The sequence below is a fragment of the Rana temporaria genome, chromosome 4 (assembly GCF_905171775.1).
Source record: "Rana temporaria chromosome 4, aRanTem1.1, whole genome shotgun sequence".
Taxonomy (NCBI): domain Eukaryota; kingdom Metazoa; phylum Chordata; class Amphibia; order Anura; family Ranidae; genus Rana; species Rana temporaria.
In genome coordinates, this window is record NC_053492.1 from 349,066,821 (window position 1) to 349,094,012 (window position 27,192).

Below are 27,192 nucleotides of genomic sequence, written 5' to 3' on the forward strand. Positions count from 1 at the left end.
AATGAAGGACAGCTCAATTAGTCAATGCAGCAACAGAAACAAGAAGGAAGACCATGTCATACAGATGTAAGAAGAAATTGCTATGCTAATATAAGCAGCATACACCAACACCCTTCCTGTCATCAACATCTCTCATGTGTGTGGATTTTCACTGAAGTTTTTCCAGACTTCTCACTAATAAAAAGTTTTACCAGTCTTAGCAAACTAAGGGCATATCTTCAAATAATAAATAATGTAAATAACTGAGCACAGTGAGAATAACTGAAGACATGTTTTCCTACTGACACAGCATTAAAGGGTCACTAAAGGAAAAACATTTTTTTGCTGAAATTACTGTTTACAGGGTATAAAGACATAAAAGTTAACTGATTCCTTTTAAAAATAATTAAAAATAGATTAAATTCAATCATATAATGTACCTCTAGTTTCACTTTCGCTTTTAAACTGGTTTCATGTTTCTGTGAAGTAAAGAGACCCACAGAACAAAAACAAACAAATCCAGGGCAGTGTTTTGTTTTTAAAATGAATCTGATTGGTTCTGTTAAGTTTTAGACACACAGTAATGACAGCTTAGACCATCGTGAAAGGCTCCCAGTACTGTGGTTATAAGGAGCCAGACAAGCAGGAAGTGTGGAGATCACAGCAGAATTACAGCTACTTCAAAGCAAAAACGAACAATGAGGACATGAAACCAGGACTGCAGTAAGGTAAAGGAAGCTATTTAGCTAAAAAAAAAAAATTCCTTTAGTGATCCTTTAATCAGTCCTTTTATACTCTGATATATTATAAATATTATTACTTGTAGATTGCATACCTATAAAATCCAGTGGCCCAGATTCACGTAGATGGGCGCAAACATGTGCGGGCGTAACATATCTCATTTACGTTACGCCGCCGCAAGTTTTTCAGGCAAGTGCTTTAATCACAAAGCACTTGCCTGTAAAGTTGCGGTGGCATAGCGTAAATCACCCGGCGGGTAGGGGGTGTGTTTCATTTAAATGAAGCGCGTCCCCGCGCCGAACGAACTACGCATGCGCCGTCCGTCAAATATCCCAGTGTGCATTGCTCCAAATGACGTCGCAAGGACGTCATTGGTTTCGACGTGAACGTAAATGACGTCCAGCCCCATTCACGGACGACTTACGCAAACGACGTAAACTTTTAAATTTTCGACGCGGGAAAGACGCCCATACTTAACATTGGCTGCGCCTCATAGACCCAGGGGCAACTTTACGCCGGGAAAAGCCTAACGTAAACATCGTAACTTTACTGCGTCGGCCGCGAGTACGTTAGGGAATTCGCGTATCTAGCTAATTTGCATACTTGACGGGGAAATCGACGGAAGCGCCACCTAGCGGGCAAAAAAAAATTGCATTTAAGATCCGACGGCGTAAGAGACTTACGCCTGTCGGATCTAATGAATATCTATGCGTAACTGATTCTAAGAATCAGTCGCATAGATACGACGGCGCTAGGCAGAGATACGACGGCGTATCCGGAGATGCGCCGTCGTATCTCTTTTGAGAATCTGGGCCAATGTCTCTGTTACTTGTTGTTCAGTCATGTCTGACTCTTCGTGACCTCATGGACCATAGCGCGCCAGGATTTTCTGTCCTCCACTGCCTCCCGGAGCTGGCTTAACTTCATGTTCATTGTTTCGCTGATGCTATCTATCCATCTTGTTTTCTGTGATCCTCTTCTCCTTTTTCCATCCATGTTTCGCAGCATTAGGGTCTTTTCCATTAAGTCCTCTCTGTGCATTAGGTGGCCAAAGTGTTCTAATTTCAGCTTCAGGATCTGTCCTTCCAGTGAATATTCAGGGTTGAGTTCCTTCAAGATTGACTGGTTTGATCTTCTTGCTGTCCAAGGGATTTTCAAGAGTCTTCTCTAACACCATAGTTCAAAAGCATCAATTCTTCGCCGTTCAGCCTTCCTTATGGTCCAACTTTCATAGCCATAGGTTACTACTGGGAATACCATAGCTTTTACTATACAGCACTTTGTCGACAGGGTGATCTCTGCTTTTTATAATGTTTTCTAGGTTTGTCATGGCTTTCCTAACCAACAAGCAAGCTTCTCTTTATGTCATGGCTACAGTCAGTCATCTGCCGTGAATTTGGAGCCTAGTAAGATAAAATCTGTCACTGTTTCCATTTCCTCTCCTTCTATTTGCCAAGGAGTGATGGGACCGGTTGCTATAATCTTAGTTTTCTTAATGTTCAGTTTCAGGCCAGCTTTTGCGCTCTCCTCTTTCACCTTTATTAAGAGACTCTTTAATTCTTCTTCACTTTCTGCCATTAGTGTGGTATCGTCTGCCTATCTTCGGATGTTGATATTTCTCCCTGCAATCTTAATTCTGGCTTGTGTTTCGTCGATCCTTGCATTTTGCATGATGTACTCTGTATATAAGTTAAATAAATAGGATGATCATATACATCCTTGCCGCACTCCTTTCTCAATTTTGAACTAGTCAGTCGTTCCATGTTCTGTTCTAACTGTTGCTTCTTGACTTGCATACAGGTTTTTCAGAAGACAGGTGAGGTTATCTGGTATTCCCATTTCTTTCAGTATTTGCCACATCTTTTTGTGATCCACACAATCAAAGGTTTTACTGTAGTCAGAAAAGCAGAAGTTGACATTCTTCTGGAACTCCCTTGCTCTCTCCTTGCTTTCTCCATGATCCAGCGAATGCTGGAAATTTTGAAAGAAAGAATGACCTAGGGGCTAGTCATGGACTTTACGGGCATTGTACGTTGGTAAACGTACAATGCCCGTAAAGTCCATGACTAGCCCCTAGGTCATTCTTTCTTTCAAAATTTGTTTAGGACGTGGCATATGTAGCACCATCATGCATCCACATGCTCACTACATGTGAGGATGCATCGTTCTTTCTGAATGTTGGAAATTTAATCTCTAGTTCGATTGCCTCTTCAAAATCCAGCTTGCACTTGTAGTAGCTCTCGTTTCACATGCTGCTGAAGTCTAGCTTGTATTTTTTTCAGCATTACCTCGCAAGCGTGTGAGATGAGTGGAATCATACTGTTGTTTCAACATTGTTTGGCTCTGCCCTTCTTTGGTATCGGAATGTAAACGGACTTCTTCCAGTCCTATGGCTATTGTTGAGTTTTCCAAATTTGTTGGATGAATGTTGTTTGGATGAATTTGCTACACTCCATATTGAGTGCAGCACTTTAACAGCACCATCTTTTAGGATTTTAAATAACTCAGCTGGAATACCATCACTTCCACTAGCTTAGTTGCTTTCTAAAGCCCACTTGACTTCACTCTCCTGGATATCCGGGTTCAAGATCAGTGACTGCATCAACGTGATTATATGGGACATTCAGATCTTTCTTGTATAGTTCTTCTGTATTCTTGCCATCTCTTCTTTATCTCTTCTGCTTCTGTCAGGTCCTTACCATTTTTGTCTATTATCGTGCCCATCTTTGTTATTTCAACATTGTTCTTTTTTTTTTATATTTGTATTCTTTCTTTATACATTTTTATGATGGGATAAATTCAACTGTATAAAAAAAAATATAAATGCACATCTTTTTGCAGGATTTTTTTTTGCATTTATAATTTTTTTCATAGTAGCCTGCAGAGCATTGCACCTGCAATCAGCAGATCCCTGGTGTAATGTCAGTCTCCTGCAGACTCTGTGCCCATAGCTCTGTATGGGCTGTCAGTTTTAGAGCTGTAGGAATGGACTATGAGTACACTGATCAGCATGCTTGTAGGCCATTAAAACTACAAGTGTGTTTGTCGTGGTGGCAGATCCCTGTGAATGAAAGACATACAGTGTAGGCGGAGCCCCACACAGTCATGCTGATTTCAAATGTGACAGCGGCTGATGGGGAGAAGAAGCCCCACCCGCTGTCACAGGGAAGGGAGCTAAGGTGGAGAGGGGTGTTTGAACAGGTTACAGCCTAAATATGGGTGTAATATGTTCAAAAAGTGAACATATGCTTTACTTTATCCAGCAGAAACATATTCCATTGCATGCAGACTACAGTATAATGTCTATTTTTCTTCACTGTCTGGGTGTTGTTAGTGCTACAGTACGTAGGTGTACCTTGCAGCCACTTTCCTTAAAAAAATACTCTTTTTTTTTTGTGATTCCTGATGGTCGTCTTAAAGAACAACCATCTTCTTGTTTCATTATTTCTGGGTGTCTCAAACAGATCAAGGACTACTGAAATGTATAAATAAGTTAAAGTGTTTGTTAACCCCCCCCCCCCAAAAAAAAAATTTTTTATACAGCACAGTGTTTGTGCTGTGTCATTTGGCCCCCTGTAACACCTGTAATACCTGGCTGATCCTGCCAGTTTCTACCCTTCCCTTTGTAAACTGACCATGGTTCATCATGACTGCTGAGCCCTGACACTGTGGTCAGATTACGTGCCTCTGTCATCCGCAGCCCTCCTGTCCTCCTATGTGTTCCTGTGTCCTCATCCCCCTCCCTTCCCTGCCTGTCTGCCCCTGTATCATTGCCCACCCCCTCCACTACTGCTGCTCTCATAACTGGTAAAACTTTATATAAGTCCCTCTGTGTACTAATAACAAGTGCTCCTGCCTGTGTGCTTTAAAAAAAATGCCTCCTTTACCGAATTTCACATCGGATCCCCACGATCACACACATGACCAGTAGGCTCTCTCTTTCTTCTCCCCCTCATGTCCTGGCTGGTGTCAGCGAGGGAATCTCCGCCCACTGCATCTGTCAGCTGGGCAGAGGAGAGAACCGGTCACTGACGTGATTGCAAGGAACTACTGTGAAATACGGTAAAGGAGGCATTTTTTTTTAAATAAAGCACACAGACAGGAGTACTTGGTATTAGGACACAGAGGGGCTTATATAAAGTTATATAAATGGGTTAACAACCACATTAAATTTAATGTTACAGTATGTCATGGGGACAGCCAAGTTGGATCACTTATATAAAGGCTGTACTTCCTATTTAGTAATGAAGCACAGTGAGTTATACAGAGAACTTGAGTGACAGATTTCCCTATTTTTGACAATATGTTATTCATTCGTTCAATATGTAATGTGTCAGTTAATGATTTAGTCTTTGACTCTCAGACTCATGGGGATGTACTCCCAGCATATATTGTTTGTCAGTATGACAGAAGATTTTACTAAAAGTGAAGTTTAAGTCTTTCAAGAGTTCTGGTAACTGTCAAGCAATAGACATATGTGTTGTTATTTTATCTTACTGTTGCATTTTAACAGTTTTTTTTTTTTTGCTATTATTTATAAATTAATGTATTTTTCATTAAGATGCAGTGAGAAGGGTTTTGCAAAACATGGCATAGTGTTTCCTATTTACTGCTAATATTATTGCTACATATGATGCAGTAATCCTTAAAATGTTTTATAGCTTTTCCTATGCAGGATAACTTCATACAGAAAATTGCAATAAGCTGTGGCATTCCTGAATGTAAAGCTTATTTACAGCCCAATAAAATATACGTACAAATCCTGCACAGTGCTCGCAGAAAGTTGGCTTTAAATATGTCATCTCTTGGAAATTGTGAACAAAGCCAGGACCCATTTTGCAATGAAACTGAGACTTCGCCCTAAGAAAGTAGGCCATCATTTCATCCTTGCTGATAAGGCCATCTCTGTAAAGAGAAAACAATGCTTTATTGAAGTAACTACGGTAATTACTAATGTTACTGTTCATATAGCATGTAAAAATAATTAGCATAAAACACCTGGATGTAATATTGTTATTATTTTGTTTTCTCCCTTTTTTCGAGGCTTATTCATCCCAGAAATGGATGAGGCTATACTATAGAAGAGCATTTTTGGATCAAAGCCTAGCTATCCTATGTATATTTTATTCTTGCAGGTGCTTATATTTTACCCTATACAGTTTATGCTGTAAATAATATATTACATAGTAGATCAGGTTGGAAAATGACATTACTCCATTCAGCAAAGAACCCCCTGCACAATTTTATATTCTCCAATGTCAATTTGTTGCTGCGTATCATTGTCGCAGACCTTAAATTAAACTGTTTGTTTACCATCCCTACAGTCACTATTAATTGATATGGAGTTGGCATTCAGGTCTCCTCTTTAAATTTTATTTTTAAGTGCATGGGTGTAATTTACTTAATCATTCCTTGCAACTGAAATCCTCCATCCCCTTGTTGACTTTTTTTGCCCTTTGTTGAACGTTCCCTAATTCTAGAACATCTTTTTTTGACTATGACCAGAATTGTCTCTGTATTCAAGATGAGGCCAAGCCAAGAAATAATCATCCTTCCTAATGCATGATAGTATTCTGTTTGATTTTTTTAACTGATAAGTATGTGGTCTACAAGGACCCACAAATCTTTTTTTCACCACATATTCCCTGGTGTCACAGTATTGTTTATAATTACTGTACATTTATAGGTAGAAATGGTTATAAATAAAAATGTCATAGATAAAACTTTGACTTTTCTATGAATACGGTAACTTCAAAATTGCTTAAATTTGGACAACCTCATTTGTATTTACTGCCCTAAATCCCCTGTATTGTTCTTACTAAATATACAGTATTGAATAAAGACATACTCCAAAATCCCCTTTGTTTTTATACCTGGGAAATTATTCTGTTCTGCTGGAGGGACCCTAGCCTACCATCTAATGATCAGCTGATTTATATGGAGAATGATTGCCCAATCAAGTTTAATACAATTTGGAACCCATAGCTGGAACAAATGTTTACTGTGTAAATAAATGGGTTCTAGTATATACATAACAATAGTTAACATTCTGTAAGATTCGGTTCACACTAGGCTATACACGACTTCCAGCGCAACTTTCAGAGGCGACTCCGACACGACTTGAACTGAACCACAGGGGCGATCTGGGGCGATTTACAACAAAACTTGAAGTCGTCTCCAGGACAGGAGACTTTCCAGTGGCCAATAAAACACAATCAGCTCTAGGGGGGGGGGGGGGGGGGGGGGGGGGGAGGGAGGGGGCCAGGAGAGGTTTGCCTGAGAAATGTATGTTATCTTCCTGTATTGTTGCTTCTGTTAAGACACTGATCCGACTTCTGAGGCGACTTCCATTGAAATCAATGGGTACAAATCGCCTACAAGTCGGATTGAAGTAGTACAGGAACCTTTTCTGAAGTCAGATCGCCTTGAGTCGTGTGTATTAACACCGCTCCCATTCACTTCCATTGTTTTTCTCTACAGCGCGACTTGGGACGACTTGAGGCAACATGAAGTCGGATCGCAAGTCGCCCCAGTGTGAACCGGCTCTTACACTCATCTCAGATTTGGACTAAATAACTACAGTATGTTTACGGCGTGGTGAGGTTGGGGCAAGTATGGATAAGTCAGTGAATGAATTGTCTCTGATTTGTTTATGGATATTATATACCAAATGATTGAAACTTGATAAATAAACACCTTCAAAAGACTTAAATAGAATTCTTCTAAAAAAAAACATTGCTCTTTAAAAAAACAACATTTAATCTATCATTTGCTGAGCTCTTTCTAGAAATACCAGCTGTCTGACCAGTATGCTGGACCCTCTGGTTGTAATACTTTTATTGGTCACTGACGGCCGGAGATACTTTGCAAAAATTGTAAAGTCAGAACTAATGGTCTATATGTTTCTCTGGGCCAGGGACATAGAAAATATTGAAGACAAATAATGAACATGAACATGAACGCCAATCTTTTTTTGAGATCATTAATGGCAGTCCACATATTCTACCAATACCTTGGTTCCTTTAAATAAGCCAAATGGATGGGCATGTTTATTCATCTTGAGACCTCTACTTTTTTTTACCTAGTAGTGAGATGGTTGATTTGTTCTTACAAACTAAAATATTTTTTTCTGACTGCAACAGCAAGGGAACACAGAAAATGTATTACCGCCCCGTTGTGGCTATTGCTGTTGCTGGCTTTCCTCAGAGCTCTAAACAACGGAATTACTGATCAGATAACACTATTGTCTGTTAAACGATAGCGAAGGACACCTAGACAGTTGGAGGGCCTCACTCTCTGCAATATACAATTGATCTTGATACACTCTACATGGCTGGATGTAGAGATTTTAAAAGTACAGGTTACTTCTCTATAGTTCTCCTTTTTTCTCCAAATACTACAGAAGACTTCTCTACAGTTCTCCTTTTTTCTCCAAATACTACAGAAGACAGTAATCATGCCATGAGTCACATAATTAATATTTTATACAGCACAGTGTTTGTGCTGTGTCATTTGGCCCCCTGTAACACCTGTAATACCTGGCTGATCCTGCCAGTTTCTACCCTTCCCTTTGTAAACTGACCATGGTTCATCATGGCTGCTGAGCCCTGACACTGTGGTCAGTTTACGTGCCTCTGTCATCCGCAGCCCTCCTGTCCTTTCCTGTGTCCACCTCCCCCTCCCTTCCCTGCCTTTCTGCCCCTGTATCTTTGCCCACCCCCTCCGCTCCTGCTGCTCTCATAACTGGTAAAACTTTATATAAGTCCCTCTGTGTACTAATAACAAGTGCTCCTGCCTGTGTGCTTTAAAAAAAATGCCTCCTTTACCGAATTTCACATCGGATCCCCACGATCACATGACCAGCAGGCTCTCTCTTTCTTCTCCCCCTCATGTCCTGGCTGGTGTCAGTGAGGGGATCTCCGCCCACTACATCTGTCAGCTGGGCAGAGGAGAGAACCGGTCACTGACGTGATTGCGAGGAACTGCTGTGAAATACGGTAAAGGAGGCATTTTTTTTAAAATAAAGCACATAGACAGGAGTACTTGGTATTAGGACACAGAGGGGCTTATATAAAGTTATATAAATGGGTTAACAACCACATTAATTTAATGTTACAGTATGTGCATGGGGACAGCCAAGTTGGATCACTATATAAAAAAATAATAGTGAAACCTGATTGTTTGCTACTGGCAACTTTACTTATTTTTCTCAGTTTTACTCTAACGCTCCATAGTGTAAGACTGAATAGCTAGGAAAAAAACATACAGACACCAGCTGGAATGGAAGAAGATTTTGTCAATAAACTGGCAACTAATTACTGAGTATGTATTTACCTTCCAAACTACTGTTAGAAAAAACCCATGTATGTGGATTTTGTCTGTGGTGGGGTTCGAACCCAAGACTCAGAGCTGTAAAAAAGAGTGCTAAGTAAATCAGTGGTTAAACTGTTTCAAGAACTAAAGTGGACCCAAAATAAAAATAAAATAAAAAAGGCTGCTATTTTATAGGCAACATATAGAAATGTTAATTGTGCCTAAGCAGTACACTAAAAAGTCTACCTTATGCCCTCAATGTCACCTGAAAAATAGTAGAACACTTCGGGCCTGATTTACTATGCTCTGTGCGCTGCGCTGGTTCATGCGTTAATTAGTACTCCGGGTGGAGGCTTAATTGGGCGCATGAACCAGCGTAGCAGCCGGCGCATTGAAACTAATATGTAAAGCCGCGCCGAACTCCCCATAGAAGTCTATGGAGAATCAAAAGTGTTCATTTTAAAGGCTAATCTGCAAGTTTTGTCCTAAAAAGTGTTTGGGGACCTCAGTCCTGCCCCAGGGAACATGTATCAATGCTTTTTTTATATTTTTTAAAACGGCCGTTTTTTCGGGAGCAGTGAAATTAATAATTCTTAAAGTGAAACAATAAAAGTGAAATATTCCTTTAAATTTCGTACCTAGGGGTGGGTGTAATGTCAGCATGTGAAATAGCGCATTTTTCCCGCACTTAGAACTCCCCCTGCACAAAGTGACATTCTGAAGGAAAAAAGTCATTTAAAAATTCACACGCGGCTATAATGAATTGTCGGCTCTGACAATTCTAAAGGGATTCATTCATAAAACAAACAAAAAAATGTGTAGGGGTTCCCCCAAATTAAATTACCAGGCCCTTCAGGTCTGAATGGATATTAAGGGGAACCCCGCCGTAAAAAACCAAAAAAAAAAAAGACGTGCGGTTCCCGGCAAATATCCATTCCAGACCTTCAGGTCTGGTGTGGATTTTAAGGGGAACTCCACCCCAAATTGAAAAAAAAAATGGCGTGGAGTCCCCCCTAAAAATCCACACCAGACCCTTATCCGAGCACGTTGACCTGGCCGGCCGCAGAAAAGAGGGGGGGACAGAGTGCGGCCCCCCCCCTCTCCTGAACCGCACCAGGCCACATGCCCTCAACATGGGAGGATGTCCCCATGTTGATGGGGACAAGGGTTCATCCCCACAACCCTTGCCCGGTGGTTGTGGGGGTATGCGGGCGGGAGGTTTATCAGAATCTGGAAGACCCCTTTAACAAAGGGGACCCCCAGATCCTGACCCCCCCCCTGTGTGAAATGGTAATGGGGTACATTTACCTCTACCATTTCACCCCAAAAAAATGTCAAAGTGTTAAAAATGACAGTAGCCGGTTTTTGACAAATCTTTTAATATAAATCTTCTTTTCTTCTTTCCTTCGGGTTCTTCCGCTGCTTCTTTCTTCTAGTCCACATCTTGCCCGACGTCTTCTTCTATCTTCTCCGTCCGTCCTTCCGCCTTCTGGTCCCGCATCTTGCCCGTTGTCTTCTCCGTCCGCCTCCTCGTCCGCATCTTGGTCTTCTGCGGTCTTCTTCTCGGTCCGCCGCCTTCTCGTCCCCTGCGTTTGAATTTGATTTTGGCCGCCGTTTTCCCGCTCCTGGGACCCGCCCCCCTCTGACGCCACAAGTAAACTCCTTAGAAGGTCATGTGCGTCAGAGGGGGGCGGGGTCGCAGAGCGACACTCACGGGGGAATTCATTTCAATCGCGCCGCCCGGAGAAGAAGTTCCCGCCGTGTCACAATCATGTGACCCCGCCCCCCTCTTGACGCCACAAGTAACTCCTTAGAAGGTCATGTGCGGTCAGAGGGGGCGGGGTCACATGAGTTGTGACACGGCGGGAACTACTTCTCCCGGGCGGCGCGATTGAAATTGAATTCCCCCGCTGTGTGACGCTCTGCGACCCCCCGCCCCCCTCTGACGCACATGACCTTTCTAAGGAGTTACTAGTGGCGTCCGTCGGGGGGTGGAGCGGGGGGGTGGGGGCGGGTCCCAGGAGCGGGGAGAGAACGGCGGCCAATCAAATCAAACGCAGGGGACGAGAAGGCGGCGGACCGAGGAAGAAAGACCGCAGAAGACCCAAGATGCTGGACGAGGAGGCGGACGGAGAAGACACGGGCAAGATGCGGGACCAGAAGGCGGAAGGACGGACGGAGAAGATAGAAGAAGACGTCAGGGCAAGATGTGGGACTAGAAGAAAGAAGCAGCGGAAGAAACCCGAAGGAAAGAAGAAAAGGAAGATTTATTAAAAGATTTGTCAAAAACCGGCTACTGTCATTTTTATCACTTTGACATTTTTTTTGGGGTGAAATGGTAGAGGTAACAATGTACCCCATTACCATTTCACACAGGGGGGGGTCAGGATCAGGGGGGTCCCCTTTGTTAAAGGGGTCTTCCAGATTCTGATAAACCTCCCGCCCGCATACCCCCACAACCACCGGCAAGGGTTGTGGGGATGAGACCCCTTGTCCCCATCAACATGGGGACATCCTCCCCATGTTGAGGGCATGTGGCCTGGTGCGGTTCAGGAGAGGGGGGGGGGGCCGCACTCTGTCCCCCCTCTTTTCTGCGGCCGGCCAGGTCAACGTGCCTCGGATAAGGGTCTGGTGAGGATTTTTAGGGGGACTCCACGCCATTTTTTTTTTCAATTTGGGTGGAGTTCCCCTTAAATTCCACACCAGACCTGAAGGGTCTGGAATGGATATTTTGACGGGAACCCGCACGTCTTTTTTTTTTTGGTTTTTTTACGGCGGGGTTCCCCTTAATATCCATTCAGACCTGAAGGGCCTGGTAATTTAATTTGGAGGGACCCCTTTTTTTTTTTTTTTTTTTTTAATGAGCAATGACCTCTATTCTTTATAGCCATGAGTACTTTAACCACTTGCCCACCGGGTTAATTCTGGCACTCTCTCTCCTTCATGTGAAAATCACAATTTTTTGGCTAGAAAAATTAATCAGAACCCCCAAACATTATATATTTTTTTTTAGCAGACATCCTAGGAATAAAATGGCAGTCATTGCAATACTTTTTGTACACCGTATTTGCGCAGCGGTCTTACAAGCGCACTTTTTTGGATAAAAATCACTTTTTTGAATTAAAAAATAAGACAACAATACATTTTGCCCAATTTTTTTTCTATATTGTGAAAGATAATGTTACGCCGAGTAAAATGATACCCAACATGTCACGCTTAAAAATTGCGCCCGCTCGTGGCATGGCGTCAAACTTTTACCCTTTAAAAAACTCGATAGGCGAACGTTTTAAAAAATTCTACAGTGTTGCATTTTTTGAGTTGCAGAGTAGGTCTAGGCTAGAATTATTGCTCTCACTCTAACGATCGCGGCGATACCTCACTTGTGTGGTTTGAATACTGTTTTCATATGCGGGCGCTACTCGCGTATGCGATTTGCTTCTGTGCGCGAGCTCGTCGCGACGGGGCGCTTTAAATTTTTTTTTTGGGGTTTTCTTATTTATTTTTATTTCGTTTTATAATGTTTACACTGAAATAAAAAAATAAAAAAAAAATGATCAGTTTTCATCCTATTACAAGGAATGTAACATCCCTTGTAATAGGACTAGTGTGTGACAGGTCCTCTTTATGGAGAGAGGCGGGGGCAAATAAGGCTGGAAAGCATGGTATTGAAAAAAAAAAAAAAAAGATCTCATGCTTTCAGCTGCAATCATGTTCGTTCACCACAGTGGTGTAGTGTATAGCACTTTGACCTAGCAGCAAAAGAGTCGTTGGTTCGGATTCCCGCCCGTGGACAGCATCTGCATGAGTTTGCAAGTTCTCCCTGTGCCTGCGTGGGTTTCCTCCACAATATAAAACACGCTGTAAATCGGTTCCGGTCTAAATAAGCCCCTAATATGCAGTAGTATATTAAGGTTTGGTTCTGCCCTAGGCCTGACTACATATCTGCACCTCCTAATAGAAAAATGACCCACCCCCTTCCTGTCAAGGTCACACCCTGTTTTTGTATAACCCCGCCCCAGTAATTTTCAGGGGACCCACACACTAGTTCTGGGGGGCACTGATTCCTTAACCGCTTCCATACCAGGCACTTACGCACCTTCCCGCCCAAGCCAAATTTTCAGCTTTCAAAACTTGTCGCACTTGGAAATGGCAATTGCGCAGTCATACAACACTGTACCCAACAAATTGGCGTCCTTTTTTCCCCACAAATAGAGCTTTCTTTTGTTGTTATTTGATCACCTCTGCGGTTTTTTTTTGCGCAACAACTAAAAAAAGACTGCAAATTTTGAAACAAAAAACCTTTTCTTTTTTTAGGTTAATTTTTTTGTAAATAAGTTTTTCTCTTTCAATTACGGGCACTGATATGGCGGCACTGATGGGCACCGATGAGATGGCACTGATGGACATCGATGAGGTAAGTACTGACGGCACAGATGAGGGTGGCATTGATTCGGCGGCGCTGCTATGCGGCACTGATGGGGCACTCATAGGCGGCACTGATGGGCACTCATGGGACGGCACAGATGGGCGGCACTTATGGGTGGCACTGATGGATACTTATGGGCGGCACTTATGGGTGGCACTGATGGATACTTATGGGGTGGCACAGGTGGGCACTGATAGGGTGGGCACTGTGCATGGATGGGCACCTGTGGGGTGGGCACTGATTTTCCCAGTAGTGCCCACAAATGGGCACTGATTGGCATCTTTTTTCTTATTTTTTAATGCTTTTTGTTTTTTTGTTCTATATTTTTTTTGTTTTTGCACACCCTGGTGGTCCAGGGTGGGCATCCCTGGTGGTCCAGTGTGGTGATCCGAGGGGGAGCTGCGCTGATAAACAATCAGCGCGAACGCCCCCTGTCAGGAGAGCCGCCGATCGGCTCTCCTATACTCGCGTCTGTCAGACGCGAGTGAGGAAGAGCCATCGATGGCTCTTCCTGTTTACATCGTGATCAGCCGTGATTGGACACGGCTGATCACGTGGTAAAGAGTCTCCGTGAGAGACTCTTTACCGAGATCGGAGATGCAGGGTGTCAGACTGACACCCCGCATCACCGATCGCCGCGCTGCGTGCCCCCACAGGCGCGTGCGGCATGAAATCCTGCAGGACGTCCTGTCAGGATTGTGTAACCACTTCCCCGGACGTAAATCGGCCTAGGCAGGGCGGGAAGTGGTTTAATTTGCATAGTTTTTCTCTCACTTCCTGTTTGGCTATGGGGCAGGAAGTGAAGGCAAATCTCCCCCATTGGACACAGATAATACAAAATAAACTGACAGGGCCTAAACCCTCCCTCACACTATCCAAAATGAAAGAAAATAAAACTTGTTGATTATAGTTCTTGTCAGGGGCGGACTGACCATTGAGTCACTCGGGCACTGCCCGAGGGCCCCATGCCACTAGGGGGCCCCATCGGGTTTGCCAGGCTCAGTAAAACCAGGGACAGTATGTAAAAATCTGTGTTTTTTTTAGATCTGTCCCTGATATATCCGAAAATGACATGCTTTTAATGTGAATATCCCAAGATTTTAGCTGCCCGCCTCTGCACTACCTCCTGGCGTGGTGGTCATCTGTAGCCAGAGGGGCCCCATAATCTTCTATTGCCCAGGGGGCCCCATGAGTTGTCAGTCCGCCCTGGTTCTAGTTTAAGCACAAATTTCATAGAGTTTTATTGAGAGCCCTAAGAAAATATAACCATGCCAATAGGCCAGGATAGGAGCGTTGCTAATATGTAGGAATGTGTGTGTTAGAGCACCCCACCCAATGTTAACTAAAAAATTATTAATTTGCAAATAAGTATTATCTGCTCATTTTTTTGGGGATGTCTGCACCCCTGATAGTGACAACATTTGTGAGGTGTCTTCACCCTTTCTAATTCATTCACTTCCTGTCACATAGCAAACAGGAAGTGAGGGTAAAACCTTACTAATATATTTTCTTGGGGACACAGAGATCAATCTAAATAGTTTCCCATTATGTAAATTGCACTCTAGCATTTTGCTGTGTACACCCCAAATATTAGGGATCTTGGACTTTGGGGTCCATTTACTAAAGGCAAAGCCACTCTACAAGTGCAAAGCAAGGAAGAAAACAAAACAACTTTGCTTCTACAGGATTGGATGTTAAAACCATCAGTGCTTCCTCTCTGATTTTCAGCAACTATGCTTTGTACTGCAGAGTGGCCTTTGCCTTTACTAAACCCCAAACTAAATAATCATTTGGGGCAGGATCCTCAAACTACGGCCCTCCAGCTGTTGTAGAACTACACATCCCATGAGGCCTTGTAATGCACTGACATTCACAGACATGACTAGCATGATGGGAATTGTAGTTCCTGAACAACTGGAGGGCCGTAGTTTGAAGGACCATGATTTGGGGTGTACACAGCAGTGCTGGAGTGCAATTTGCTTAATGGGGACACTAGTTAGATTGACCGGAGTCCCCAAGAAATGACACTGGTAGGGTTTTAACCTCACTTCCTGTTCAGCTGTGTGACAGGAAGTGAAGCCAATTTTAAGAAAAGGGACACAAAGCTCACACAAAAATAAAAAAAACACAAAGCAGGGGATTCTAACACTCACTTGGCTTCCCTCAAAACACCCACAATTTGAATAGGATTGCCTTGCGCTAGATTTAAGCACAGTGCTGTAAATCAGCACTTCAAGCCCTGCTCCACCAATAGCAAACCCCCCCCCCACAGGCCAGTTTGCAGGTTTTCCTTCATCTTGCACATGTGCTTTAAAATAGTCTGGACAGCAATTCTTTGATAAGAGAAATCCCCAAAACAGGTCCTGTTACGGGGGTACTTGAGGGCTGAGGACCACTGCAGAATAAATAAAATACTTACCAGTTTTTGTCTTTAAAGTCAGGGAGAATAAAAATGGCAAACATTTCATGATACACACCAGGAAAGAAGCTTAGACAAAAATCACACATAATTTGTTAGGCCCAAACCTAGTTCAGCTGCAGCTGTCAACATAGGTAAGATGAAAAAAGTAACAAAAGACAACTTAACAATTTTAAGTAATTTTTATTGGTCAACATAAACAAGGAAAGCAAAAAAAGACAAACAAACAAAAAATACATTTCAAAATTCTAATTAACCATAGCTTTACACATTTTTCATAAAATAAGGCCACATAGACAAATACATCAAAGTGAACATCATTTTAAAAATAAACCAAAACCATTGGCAAAATAAACAAAACCCATGCAACAAACCACATTTGTGTTTAGCTCAACAGCATTTCTGCCAGCCCTGCCCTTCTGAAGTGCAGCCTGAGGACTGATCGAATCCAAGCTTTTTATAACAGTGCTAGTAATGAGCAATTGAAATCACATGACCAAATTGCAAGTCTCTAGTTTGGGTGAGCTTGTAATTGGGCACACCTGCAATTAATCCAAACCACGCTCTATGAGCATCCAAGGAGTGTTTTTCACCTTTTAAAAAGAAAGGATTATTTTTTTTTTCTAAGTGTTTGAGCATGCTCAGTTCATCACACAACTGTAGGAACAAGCTGCAATGGAATGAGAGCTTTTTTTTTTGGTTTCCCCTGATCTGATGCCTTTCCAGCCTGAAGGGAGGTGTTAAAGACAGAAAGTAAACACGCACATTTAATAATCTATTTTGTGTGAAAAAAAAGGTTGCCAATTTTGTTTGGGAGCCACGTCGCACGTACATGCGCAATTGTCAGTCTAAGAGCGACGCCGTGCTGAATCCCAAAAACTTGCCCGGTCATTGACCAGAAATATGGTCCGGGCTCAAGTGGTTAAAAATTAACAAAACACAAAAGTGAGCCCAATTTTTGGGGATAATGTGAAAGATGATGTTACACTGAGTAAATAGATACCTTACATGTCACGCTTTACTATTGGAAACACTCCTGCAATGGGGCCAAAATGAATTCCGTGAATATCCCCATAGGCGACCTTTTATTTTTTTTTCCAGGTTACCAGTTTATAGTTACAAAGAAGGTCTAGTGGTAAAAGTATTGCTCTCGCTCTAAGGCACGCGTCAATACCTCACATGTGTGGTTTGAATGATGTTTATATATGTGGGCGGGACTTGCGTAAGTCCCGCCCACATATGTAAAAATTATTTTTACTTTTTGCTATAATAAATATCCCCAAAAATATATATTGTAAAAACTAAAAAAACCCTCAGTTTAGGCCGATACGTATTCTACATCTTTTTGGTTCCAAAAAATCGCAAATAGCGTTTAGTTTTTGGTTATTGCTAAAGTTTATAGCGTCTACAAAATATTTTTTTATTTTTTGTTTTAACTAGTTATTGGGTCGATCAGCGATTTTATCGGTACTGCGACATTATGGCGGACACATCGAAACACTTTTTTGGAAACCATTGGCATTTTTTCTAGCGATCAGTGCTGTAAAAAATGCATTGCTTACTCTAAAAATGCCACTGGCAGGGAAGGGGTTAACACTAGGTGCGAGGGAGGGGTTAAATATGTTCCCTGGGTGTGTTCTAACTGTAGGGGGGGGTGGGGACTGACATGTGTAAATGACAGATCGCTGTTCATGAAGGGGAACTCCAGACCCCAAAAAAAAAAAATAAGGTGGTTTCCCTCCAGGTGCATACCAGGCTCTTAGGCTTGGTCTGGAACATAAGGGGTTAAACCCGCGCAAAAAAAATAGCGTGGGGTCCCCCCCAAGATCCAAACCAAGCCATTATCCCAGGCACGCAGTCTGGTCAGACAGGAATGGGGGTGGGGAACGAGCGAGCACCCCCCTCCCTCCTGAGCCATACCAGACCAACATGCCCCTACATGGGGGAGTGTGTGCTGAGGGGGGAGGGGGCACTGCCCCGCCCACCCCAAAGCACTCACTTGTCCCCCTGTCGATAGGGACAAGAGCCTCTCCCGGACAACCCTGGCCGTTGGGTTAGTACGGGGTATGCGGGCGGAGGGCATATCAGAATCCTGAGAGACCCCTTTAAATTAAGGGGATCCCCTCCCAGAATCCGGCCCCCCACCCTATGTGAATGAGTATGTGGGTCAATATGTACCCTACCCATTCACCTGGGGAAAAAAATGGAAAAAAAATAAATAATACACCACACATGAATAAATTAATTATTATTCAGAGCTCTCGGGGGGGGTCATCTCTGCCGGGGGGCCCCCCACCACCACCCCCCCATTAGGCCCCGGGCTTCTGCCATCTCTCTTCTGCCGGAACCCCCTTCACCAGTGAGGCTCCTGCCTTTGGGGGAGGGTCCCGGGCTACTACGACGGTTTCTGCGGGGGGGGGGCACTGGCACCCCCCCCCCCGTCTTCAGCGACGTAATTCACCGGGACCCCCTTCACCAGGGAGGCTCCTGCCTTTGGGGGAGGGTCCCCGGCTTCCACGACGGTTTCTGCGGGGGGGGGGTGCACTGGCACCCCACCCCCGTCTTCAGCGACGTAATTCACCGGGACCCCCTTCACCAGGTGAGGCTCCTGCCTTTGGGGGAGGGTCCCGGCTTCCACGACGGTTTCTGCGGGGGGGGTGCACTGGCACCCCACCCCCGTCTTCAGCGACGTAATTCACCGGTACCCCCTTCACCAGGGAGGCTCCTGCCTTTGGGGGAGGGGTCCCGGCTTCCACGACGGTTTCTTGCTGCGGGGGGGGTGCACTGGCACCCCACCCCCGCTTCAGCGACGTAATTCACCGGGACCCCCTTCACCAGGGAGGCTCCTGCCTTTGGGGGAGGGTCCCGGGCTTGTACGGTGTCTTCCGCCGGAGGCGCCACTCTCCGGGCTTCTGCGATGCCTTCCGCTTCTGCCTGTCTCCTCCGCGGAGCACAGGGCTTGTCTCCGCTGTCTTCTCCCTTCTCTTCCATTCGATGTTGACACGACGAGGTCCGGCGCTGGAATGCCGTCTGAGCAGTGGGCATGGACTTATATAGGGCAATGCCACCATGTGACCTCAACCCATGTGACATCACATTCCCATCATGCCCAGGGAATGTGATGTCACATGGGTTGAGGTCACATGGTGGCATTGCCCTATATAAGTCCATGCCCGCCGCTGACACGGCATGTCAGCGCGGAACCTCGTCGTGTCAACATCCAATGGAAGAGAAGGAAGAAGACAGCGGAGACAAGCCCTGGGCTCCCGGAGGAGACAGGCAGAAGAAGGAAGAGAGAAGAAAGAAGACGGAAGAAAGCCCTGGCTCCGCGGGGGAGCCAGGCAGAAGAGGGAGCAGAGAAAAGACCGGGGAGTTGGCGCACCCCCGGCAGAAGACCAGGAAGACCGGAACCCTGGCGGAAGGCACCGGAAAGGACCGGGGGATAGGCGCCATCCCCCGTGCAGAAGGACCCCGAAGACCGAAGCCGGATGCCCCTCCCTAATGAAAAAGAGCTTAAAATGGGTGGGAGGTGGGCATCCGGCGGATAGGCTCCGGAGAGGACCGAGGGATGGCGCCCATCGCCCCTGCAAAGAAAATCACCGAAGCCCGGGTCCCGGGCAGAAAGATCGGGAGAGAAGAAACCCCCCCCTTCTAAGAGAAGCCTAAAGAAGAAAGGGGGGGCTCCGGAGCAGATTAATAAAATATATTATTGGGTGGGTGTTTTAATTTACTATACAGTTTCCCCATGTGAATGGGTAGAAAGGTACGATTGTACCCCATACTCATTCACATAGGTGGGGGGGGGACGGCAACGGGGTGCCCCCTTATTAAAGGGAGCTCGCAGATTCCGATTAGCCCCGCCCGCATACCCTGACAACCAATGGCAAGGGTTGTCGGGAAGAGGCTCTTGTCCCTATCGACATGGGGGCAAGAGTGCTGTGGGGTGGGGGGGCAGTGCCCCCCTCCCCCACAGCACACACTCCCCCATGTTGAGGGCATGCGGTCTGGTACGGCTCAGGAGGGGGGGGGGCGCTCGCTCGTCCCCGCCCCCATTCCTGTCCGGGCCAGACTGCATGCTTGGGATGAGGGCTTGGTTTGGATCTGGGGGGGACCCCCGCGCCGAATCGGCGCGGGTTTAACCCCTCACGTTCCGGACCAAGCCTAAGAGCCTAATGTAGCCCTGGAGGGGGACCCGCGCCGATTTCAAGTTTGAAATTTGGCGCGGAGTTCCCCTTCAGGGCTGAAAACAGCTCGGAGATTCCCGTGCGCCGCGTCACGCAGCGCATTCACGGGTACGCCGCTTGGTATTTACCAAGATTTTCACGGCGTACTGACGAGGCGCACGGGAATCCCTGACTTTTCTCTCTGCGCATGCCCAGTATGCAAATGAACCTCCCGAGGTTCAGGCGCACTGTGCAAGCGTACGGGGATCTGTTTTCAAAAAACACTTTCACTTTCAATTCGGCCCGCCAAACACTTCAAAACACATGTCACTTCACTTCCCCTGCATCCCCCCACCTCCCCCCCTAATAAACTCCCGCCCAAACCCCCGCAATTTACAGTTTAATGTGCCGTGCGCCAGGTCTGTACTGGTGCACAATGCACCCTCTCCTGGGCGCACGGAGCACATTAGTAACTAGGGAAATACACTGCACTAGCAGCGTATTTCTTTAGTAAATGGCAAAACGGCTGCTACTCCTGCTTTTACTCCATGAGTCATGGAGTAAAGGCTTGGTAAATCAGGCCCTTCATGTGTCTTAGCACTCCAGTGACATGAGCCTTGTAAATGTATATATGCACTGAGCATCTAAAGCTGGCCATACCTGGTTAAGCTTTTTTTCATTCAGCCTGGCTGAATGAAAAAAACTGAACTGATTCCCCTATCCACACATCCTGTAGTACTATTGTATTCTGACAGCTTTTCTCCGACAGAGGGGTTGATCAGAAGTCGATTGGTAGATCCACTTATGCTCAACTGTTGTGGCCAAACATGGGTGGAAATTTGGTCAGTCCCTGCTAAACCAACTGTATTTAAATCCGTTTACGGGCACCTTAAAGCGGAGTTCCGGCCACAATTTCACTTTTTAAATATAAATACCCCTGTAATACACAATCTTAATGTATTCTAGTAAAGTTAGTCTGTAAACTAAGGTCCGTTTTGTTAGGTTGTTACATCATTTAGACACTTTATAAAATAGAAATTGACTGGGGCCATCTTAAGTGTGGGCATCATAAAGCCAGACTGTATGACTTCCTGGATTTCAGCCTTGCAGATCTCGCACATGCTCAGTGCTGCACAAGCAGTGTCAGATCAGGTTTCAGCACCTGTGCTGTCCAAGTCACATGATTCTTTGAGACTGGGGAGTGCACAGACTCCTGGAAAGTTACACCCACTACATTCCCAGGAGTCTGTGCGTTGTACATTAGGTGCAGGAAGTGGGAAGATTAACTATTCTGCCTAGCAACAACACTTTGAAGGCATCTAAAAAAAAAAAAAAAATTTCGTAAAGGACTAATGACATTTTTTTAAAACTACTGATGTAATGTTATATTTATGGGTGGAACTCCACTTTAATGTTGTGCCTGTAAATGACAGTATCAAGAGATTCGGAATGAGATTCGGTATGTTACTACTAAGGATGAGCTCTGGCGTGTTCGCACAGTCCACGTGCAGCACCGGCCAGGAAGTCGGCACAGCGCTGCACTAATCACAGGCAGTGAGACATTGTCCCGATACGCGGCTGCAGAGATCGGGACATGTGTGTTGCTTGCCATTCTCCATGCTGCAGTGGAACCCAGGGATGGACTGGCCATTGGGACTACAGGGAGTTTCCCGGTGGGCCGATGGCTCAGTGGGCCGGCTTCAGTGACAGCGGACCGCCGCCCCCTCTGCTTCTCTGTCTCTCCCTTCCCACAGCGCTCACCTCCTCTCCCTCCCTGCAGCGCTCACCTCCTCTCTCTCCCCGCAGTGCTCACCTGGGGGGAACAGAGAAGCAGGGGGAGGACCAGAGGAGCATGGGTGAGGGGACAGACAGCCGACTCAACAGCTATGGCCTGGGAGTTTCTCACTTCTGCCTAATCTTGTCCCATAAGGGGGGCACCAAACTGATCCTTTCCCCCGGGTGAAATAATGTCTAGCTTCCCCACTGGTACTGCCTATAAAAGTACCAGTACCAGACGTTCTACTTTAATAAAGTAGAATGGCTAGTGGCTAGTGAAGGGGGAGAGGGGGCTTGGGTGGTAGCCGGGGGGGGGGGGGGGGTGCGGGAGTTGTCCGGCCGCCATGGGAGATACCTGTCAAAGTGGGCCAGTCTGGATGAAGTCCAGGGCCAAATTTTTGTCCCAGTCCAGCCCTGGTGGAACCTGCAGTGCAAAGATATTTCCACTTCAACTTCTTCTATTCTGTGGATCTGTGCTTTCTGAATGTCTCCTGGTACTTTTTGAATACTCCCCCATATGTCATCAGGGGGCAGCTCTAACAAAAGGAAGCAAAGTTCTGCTTTTACAAAAACGGATGCCTCCACACAAAGACCCAGTACAGAACAAAATGTAGTAAGCCACTAATAGAAAAGAAGATAGCTAATCTGCTGCAATGCCTACAGGCAATGCTGGTTACATGTTCCTTTCCCTCTTCTTACCTTTTTGGGTACAGCTTCCACAGTCAATATCTTTTTTAAAGGGACAAAAAGGTTAATGTGTAACTTTAACCTCTGGAAGTAGCCACCTTGTTAACTTCATGCAGAAAATGTAGTGCACTTTCCACTTAAATTCCAAAGTTCTGACACAAAAGCTGGGTATCTGGCTTTTGAATTTAGACAGACAGCCTTTGGTAAAAACTAAGAAAATGTGTACAGATTTCTATGGAGTCCTAAGTTTGCGTAGCTAGCTGAAAAATAGCCAGTGCATAAACCCTTTCAATCACAATGCAGATCTCTCAAAGAACTCATTTGTGCCAAATAAAGTAAGGCCAAGCACACAGATCATCCAGTAATTTTTTTTATAATGTATAGTTATCATGTACTATGTACGGCCAGTTTTTTCCTGGTCTAATTTACTGTAATCTATTTTGGTGTCCTGTAGATCACAACAGTTAAGCTATTAGAATTACACTGAGATATATGTTAAGGGCGTTATTGTCCAAAAAAAATTCATTATTGACATCTATTAACCACTTGCTCGGCTGCGCAAACCGACGTACCTGTATGTCGGTTTGTGCATGTGGTACTGAGGTCACGTGTGCTCCTGTCGCACACCATGGAAGTTCGTCCACAGGTCCGGCGGACTCAATGTCGGCCACCTGCAATCGCGGTGAAGAGAAGCAGAACGGGTATCTGCTTATGTAAACAAGAAGGATCCCAGTTCTGACGGGAGGAGAGAGAGATCAGCTGCTCCTGGTGATCAGGAACCCCTGACAGTTAGAAATTCCTCCCTAGGGAACACTTAACCCCTTTATTGCCCCTAGTGTTAAACCCTTCCCTGCCAGTGCCATTTCTACAGTGATCATTTTTTTTTTATAGAACTGATCACTGTATTGGTGTCACTGGTCACCAAAAAAGTGTCAATTAGGGTCATATTTTTCCGCCGCAATGTCACAGTCCCACTAAAAATCTCTGATCCCCGCCATTACTAGTAAAAACAATAAAAAATTATTAAAAATTCCTTAAATCTTTCCCCTGTTTTGTCGACGCTATAAATTTTGCGCAAACCAATAAATATACTTTTTTTTTACCATAAATATGTAGCAGAATACATATTGGCCTAAACTGATGAATACATATTTTCTTAATTTTTTTTTGGATTTGTATTATAGCAGAAAGTAAAAAATATATATATTTTTTGTTCAAAATTGTCTGCCTTTTTTTGTTTATAGCACAAAAAATAAATACCGCAGAGGTGATCAAATACCACCAAAATGAAGCTCTATTTGTGGGAAAAAAGAACATAAATTTTGTTTTGGTACAATGTCGTAGGACCGCGCAATTGTCAGTTAAAGCGGGACAGTGCCGTATCGCAAAAAATGGCCTGGTCGTTAAGGGGGCAAATCATTTTGGGGCTGAAGTGGTTAAAATAAATACTCCTGGTAAGTATTGAGTTTCTGCTTTAGTACTTATTATGTCTTGATGAACAGTAATATATAATTGTAACGTCAATATTTGAATAATGCATACGTAAACTTACTGATCCTTGTCTAGAACACAGAAGGAATCCAAAAATGGGAAGTTAGCAGCAATACTTTCAAAGTCCTCTTGAGAAATATATCCATCATGATCATGATCATAGTTTCTAAAAACAGACTTCAATATATATATACTGGATGTTAATTGAGGATAGGGGTACACTTATCAACATTTCATTCACTATCATTTACATTCATTCATTTTCTCCAGTATTTTTTTTTTCTTAATACATTTGACTTCATGGTTAAGACAAAATGTTCCATACAACATTTTTTAACCTCCCTGGCGGTATGATTCTTTCAGAAAAAACATGCTGAAAGCGGTACCATTATTTGCAAGGAAATTTGGCGTTTTATACTGTAGGCCTGTAATTTTTAGGAATAACTCACTTAAATCTGACCAAACAAGAGTCTTGTAGGCATCCCGGGTATGAAATTTTTTTAAAAACAAAATTATAAATTATAATATAATAAATAATTATAAATAATTATAACAAATAATAATATAATTATAATAAAAATTATTCAATAATGTAATCAACTCAAAATCACTGAAATTTGCTCAGTTGCAGAAATGTCGCTGTCATTATTTTTATTGTTTTATGACGAATTTCCCCACAAATCGCTATTGCACAATTCTGCAAGTGATTATAATTTATTATCACTGTTTTTTAGCTGCTCTAAAATCATTTTTGACATAAAAAGACACTTTTGGTTGCTATGGACAATCTACAGTTTGCAGGGAGAAAGAACAGTTTTTATTATATAAAAGAACATGTAGGGCACTGGGCAGACCACTAGGGACAAAGGGGGGTGTGTATTTTTTACATACAGTACTGTAATCTATAAGATTACAGTATACTGTATGTATAGTGTTTGTTTACGTTTTTGAATTTGGCGCCGTTCTCCGCTCCCGTGCGTCGTAACGTCGCAAGGAATGGAGATCGGCGGCACAGGAGGACGCTGTGTGAATCGAGCGAGGTCCCGCTCGCTCACACAGCGCGGTGGCATCGCTGGATCCAGGACAAGGTAAGCCAGCGCGCGCTGCAGGCTCTGCATAGCTACCCCGAGCGTGACTCGGGGATACCGATCGCAGCATGAAAAACCCACCCCGAGTCACGCTCGGGGATACCGCCAACAGGTTAAAAAAAAAAATATTTCCTTTAGTGACCCTTTAACATCATTTATTTGAACTAAAAAGCAATACATTTTTTAAAGATAGATCGAGTGCTAGACGCAATATATGATGAACATATATAAAATTTAAATATACAGTACCTATTAGAAAAGTCAATATAATTGAAAGAAAAATGAACAGTAATAGAACACGTAGAATGTTGGCTCAAACTTGTGTTTCAGACACACGATCATACAAATGTTGTCAGAAATTCTGAACGTCAAGAACGCGGTGACGTACAACACTACGACAAGCTGAGAAAAATTAAGTTCAATGATTCTGAGCATGCGTCAAATTAATTCCGAGCATGTGTAGGATTTTTGTTCGTCGGAATTGCATACAGACGATCGGAATTTCCGACAAGAACTTTTGTTGTCGGAAAAATTGAGAACCAGCTGTCAAACAGTTGTTGTCGGAAATTCTGACAGCAAATGTCCGATGGAGCCTACACACGGTCGGAATATCCTACCAAAAGCTCACATCGAACATTTGTTGTCAGAAATTCCCATTGTGTGTACAGGACATTAGAGTTACTATAGGATTGTTTTCAGAGGGTAAGGTGTGGTATGTTAAAGAAGTAGATTACAGTTTTCCATGTTCTTAACTTTTGATGAAATACCCGATGGTAAAGTTCCTTACACTATTCACAGTGGCGGTTAGTCTATAAAGGGCACAGGAGCACCACCCCCTCTCTCCTGCATTGCATGAATCTATCTATTGTCACCGGGGGTCACAGGGGTGTTTTTGGAAGTGGCCGATTAGAGCCTTCGGCTCTAATAGGCATCCTGATTAGAGCCAAAGGCTTTAATAGGCTTCCAAATTGGTAAACAGCGGGTGCAATGCTGTGCATTCGCTGTTTACACAGTGTTGTGTTAGGGAAGCGAATAAATCACTTCCCTAACACTGACCCGCCTCTCAGCCAATCAGGTGTTTGGGTCTGGTTACCCTGTCACCTGATCAGCTGAAGCGACAGGCGCTGTGATTGGATGCCTATCAGGTAAGTGCTGGGCGGGGAGGCACACTGGCAGCATTTGATGGGGCACAGTAGCAGCAATTGATGGGGTACACTGCTGGCAATTGATGGGGCACACTGGCGACAATTGATGAGCACAGTGGTGGCAATTGATGGACACAGTGGCGGCAATTGATGGGCACACTGACAGCAATTGATGGGTACAGTAGCTGTTTTTGATGGCACAGTCATGACAATTTATGGGTACAGTGGCTGCGTTTGATGGGCACAGTGACTGCGCTTGATTTTTTTTTTTTCGTTTGTTTGCGCCCCCCCCCTAAAAAAAATTGAGCACCAGACGCCACTGACTATTCCCATATATCATCAGAGACCAATTATGATTCTGATTTGATGTTGTGAGCCTGCACATTTTTCCTGGTCTCAAAGATTTAAGAAATCAGCAAACAAGAGTTTAACTTTATTAGCTAAGATTCTGGAGTAAACAGACATGCTCAGAAAATTTGTAATACTACAAAAAGAGAGAAGTGTCACCTTACCTCAACTAATTTCCGTATATGCTTACTAATAATGGTAGGGTCAGGCTTTGTGGTCACTCCAGAGGCCCAGTCAAGGGGTACATCAGGCTTAGTGGGAGTTGTAGGGGAAGTTGGCTGTAAGTAAATGCAAGCATAAAAAGCAATGCAAATTAACACTGAAGAAGAAACAATCATCAAACAGTTTTAGAAATATTGTGTTTTGTATTTGTTGTATTTCTCATAGACATTTAATAATAGTTATTAATATTATAATGCAGGGATTAAATTCCTAACTATATATCCCTGAAAAATAGTCTAATGCCCAGTAAACACGATCGGGATTCCTGGCGGTAAAAAGTCAGCCGGGAATCCCGGAGGGAAAACCAAGAACCTGCTCGGTGTACACACCAGAGGTTTTCCCGTCGTGAAAACTGCGGTGAGAGCTTTGGCCAGGAATCCCGGCCATGTGTATG

The 27,192-nt window shown here is 44.1% G+C and overlaps 1 protein-coding gene across 3 annotated transcripts in view; it reads right to left on the reverse strand.

The window, feature by feature from the left end:
* The window catches only part of RASGRP3 (RAS guanyl releasing protein 3), a 288,487-nt gene that overhangs the window by 27,287 nt on the left and 234,008 nt on the right, over positions 1-27,192 (reverse strand). For all 3 annotated transcript variants that reach the window (XM_040350806.1, XM_040350805.1, XM_040350807.1), the window contains 3 exons: positions 26,741-26,854; positions 24,057-24,172; positions 5,478-5,625 (listed from right to left, as the gene is read on the reverse strand). In XM_040350806.1, coding sequence (XP_040206740.1) covers positions 5,478-5,625; positions 24,057-24,172; positions 26,741-26,854 — 378 coding nt within the window. The remainder of the gene's footprint in view (positions 1-5,477; positions 5,626-24,056; positions 24,173-26,740; positions 26,855-27,192) is intronic.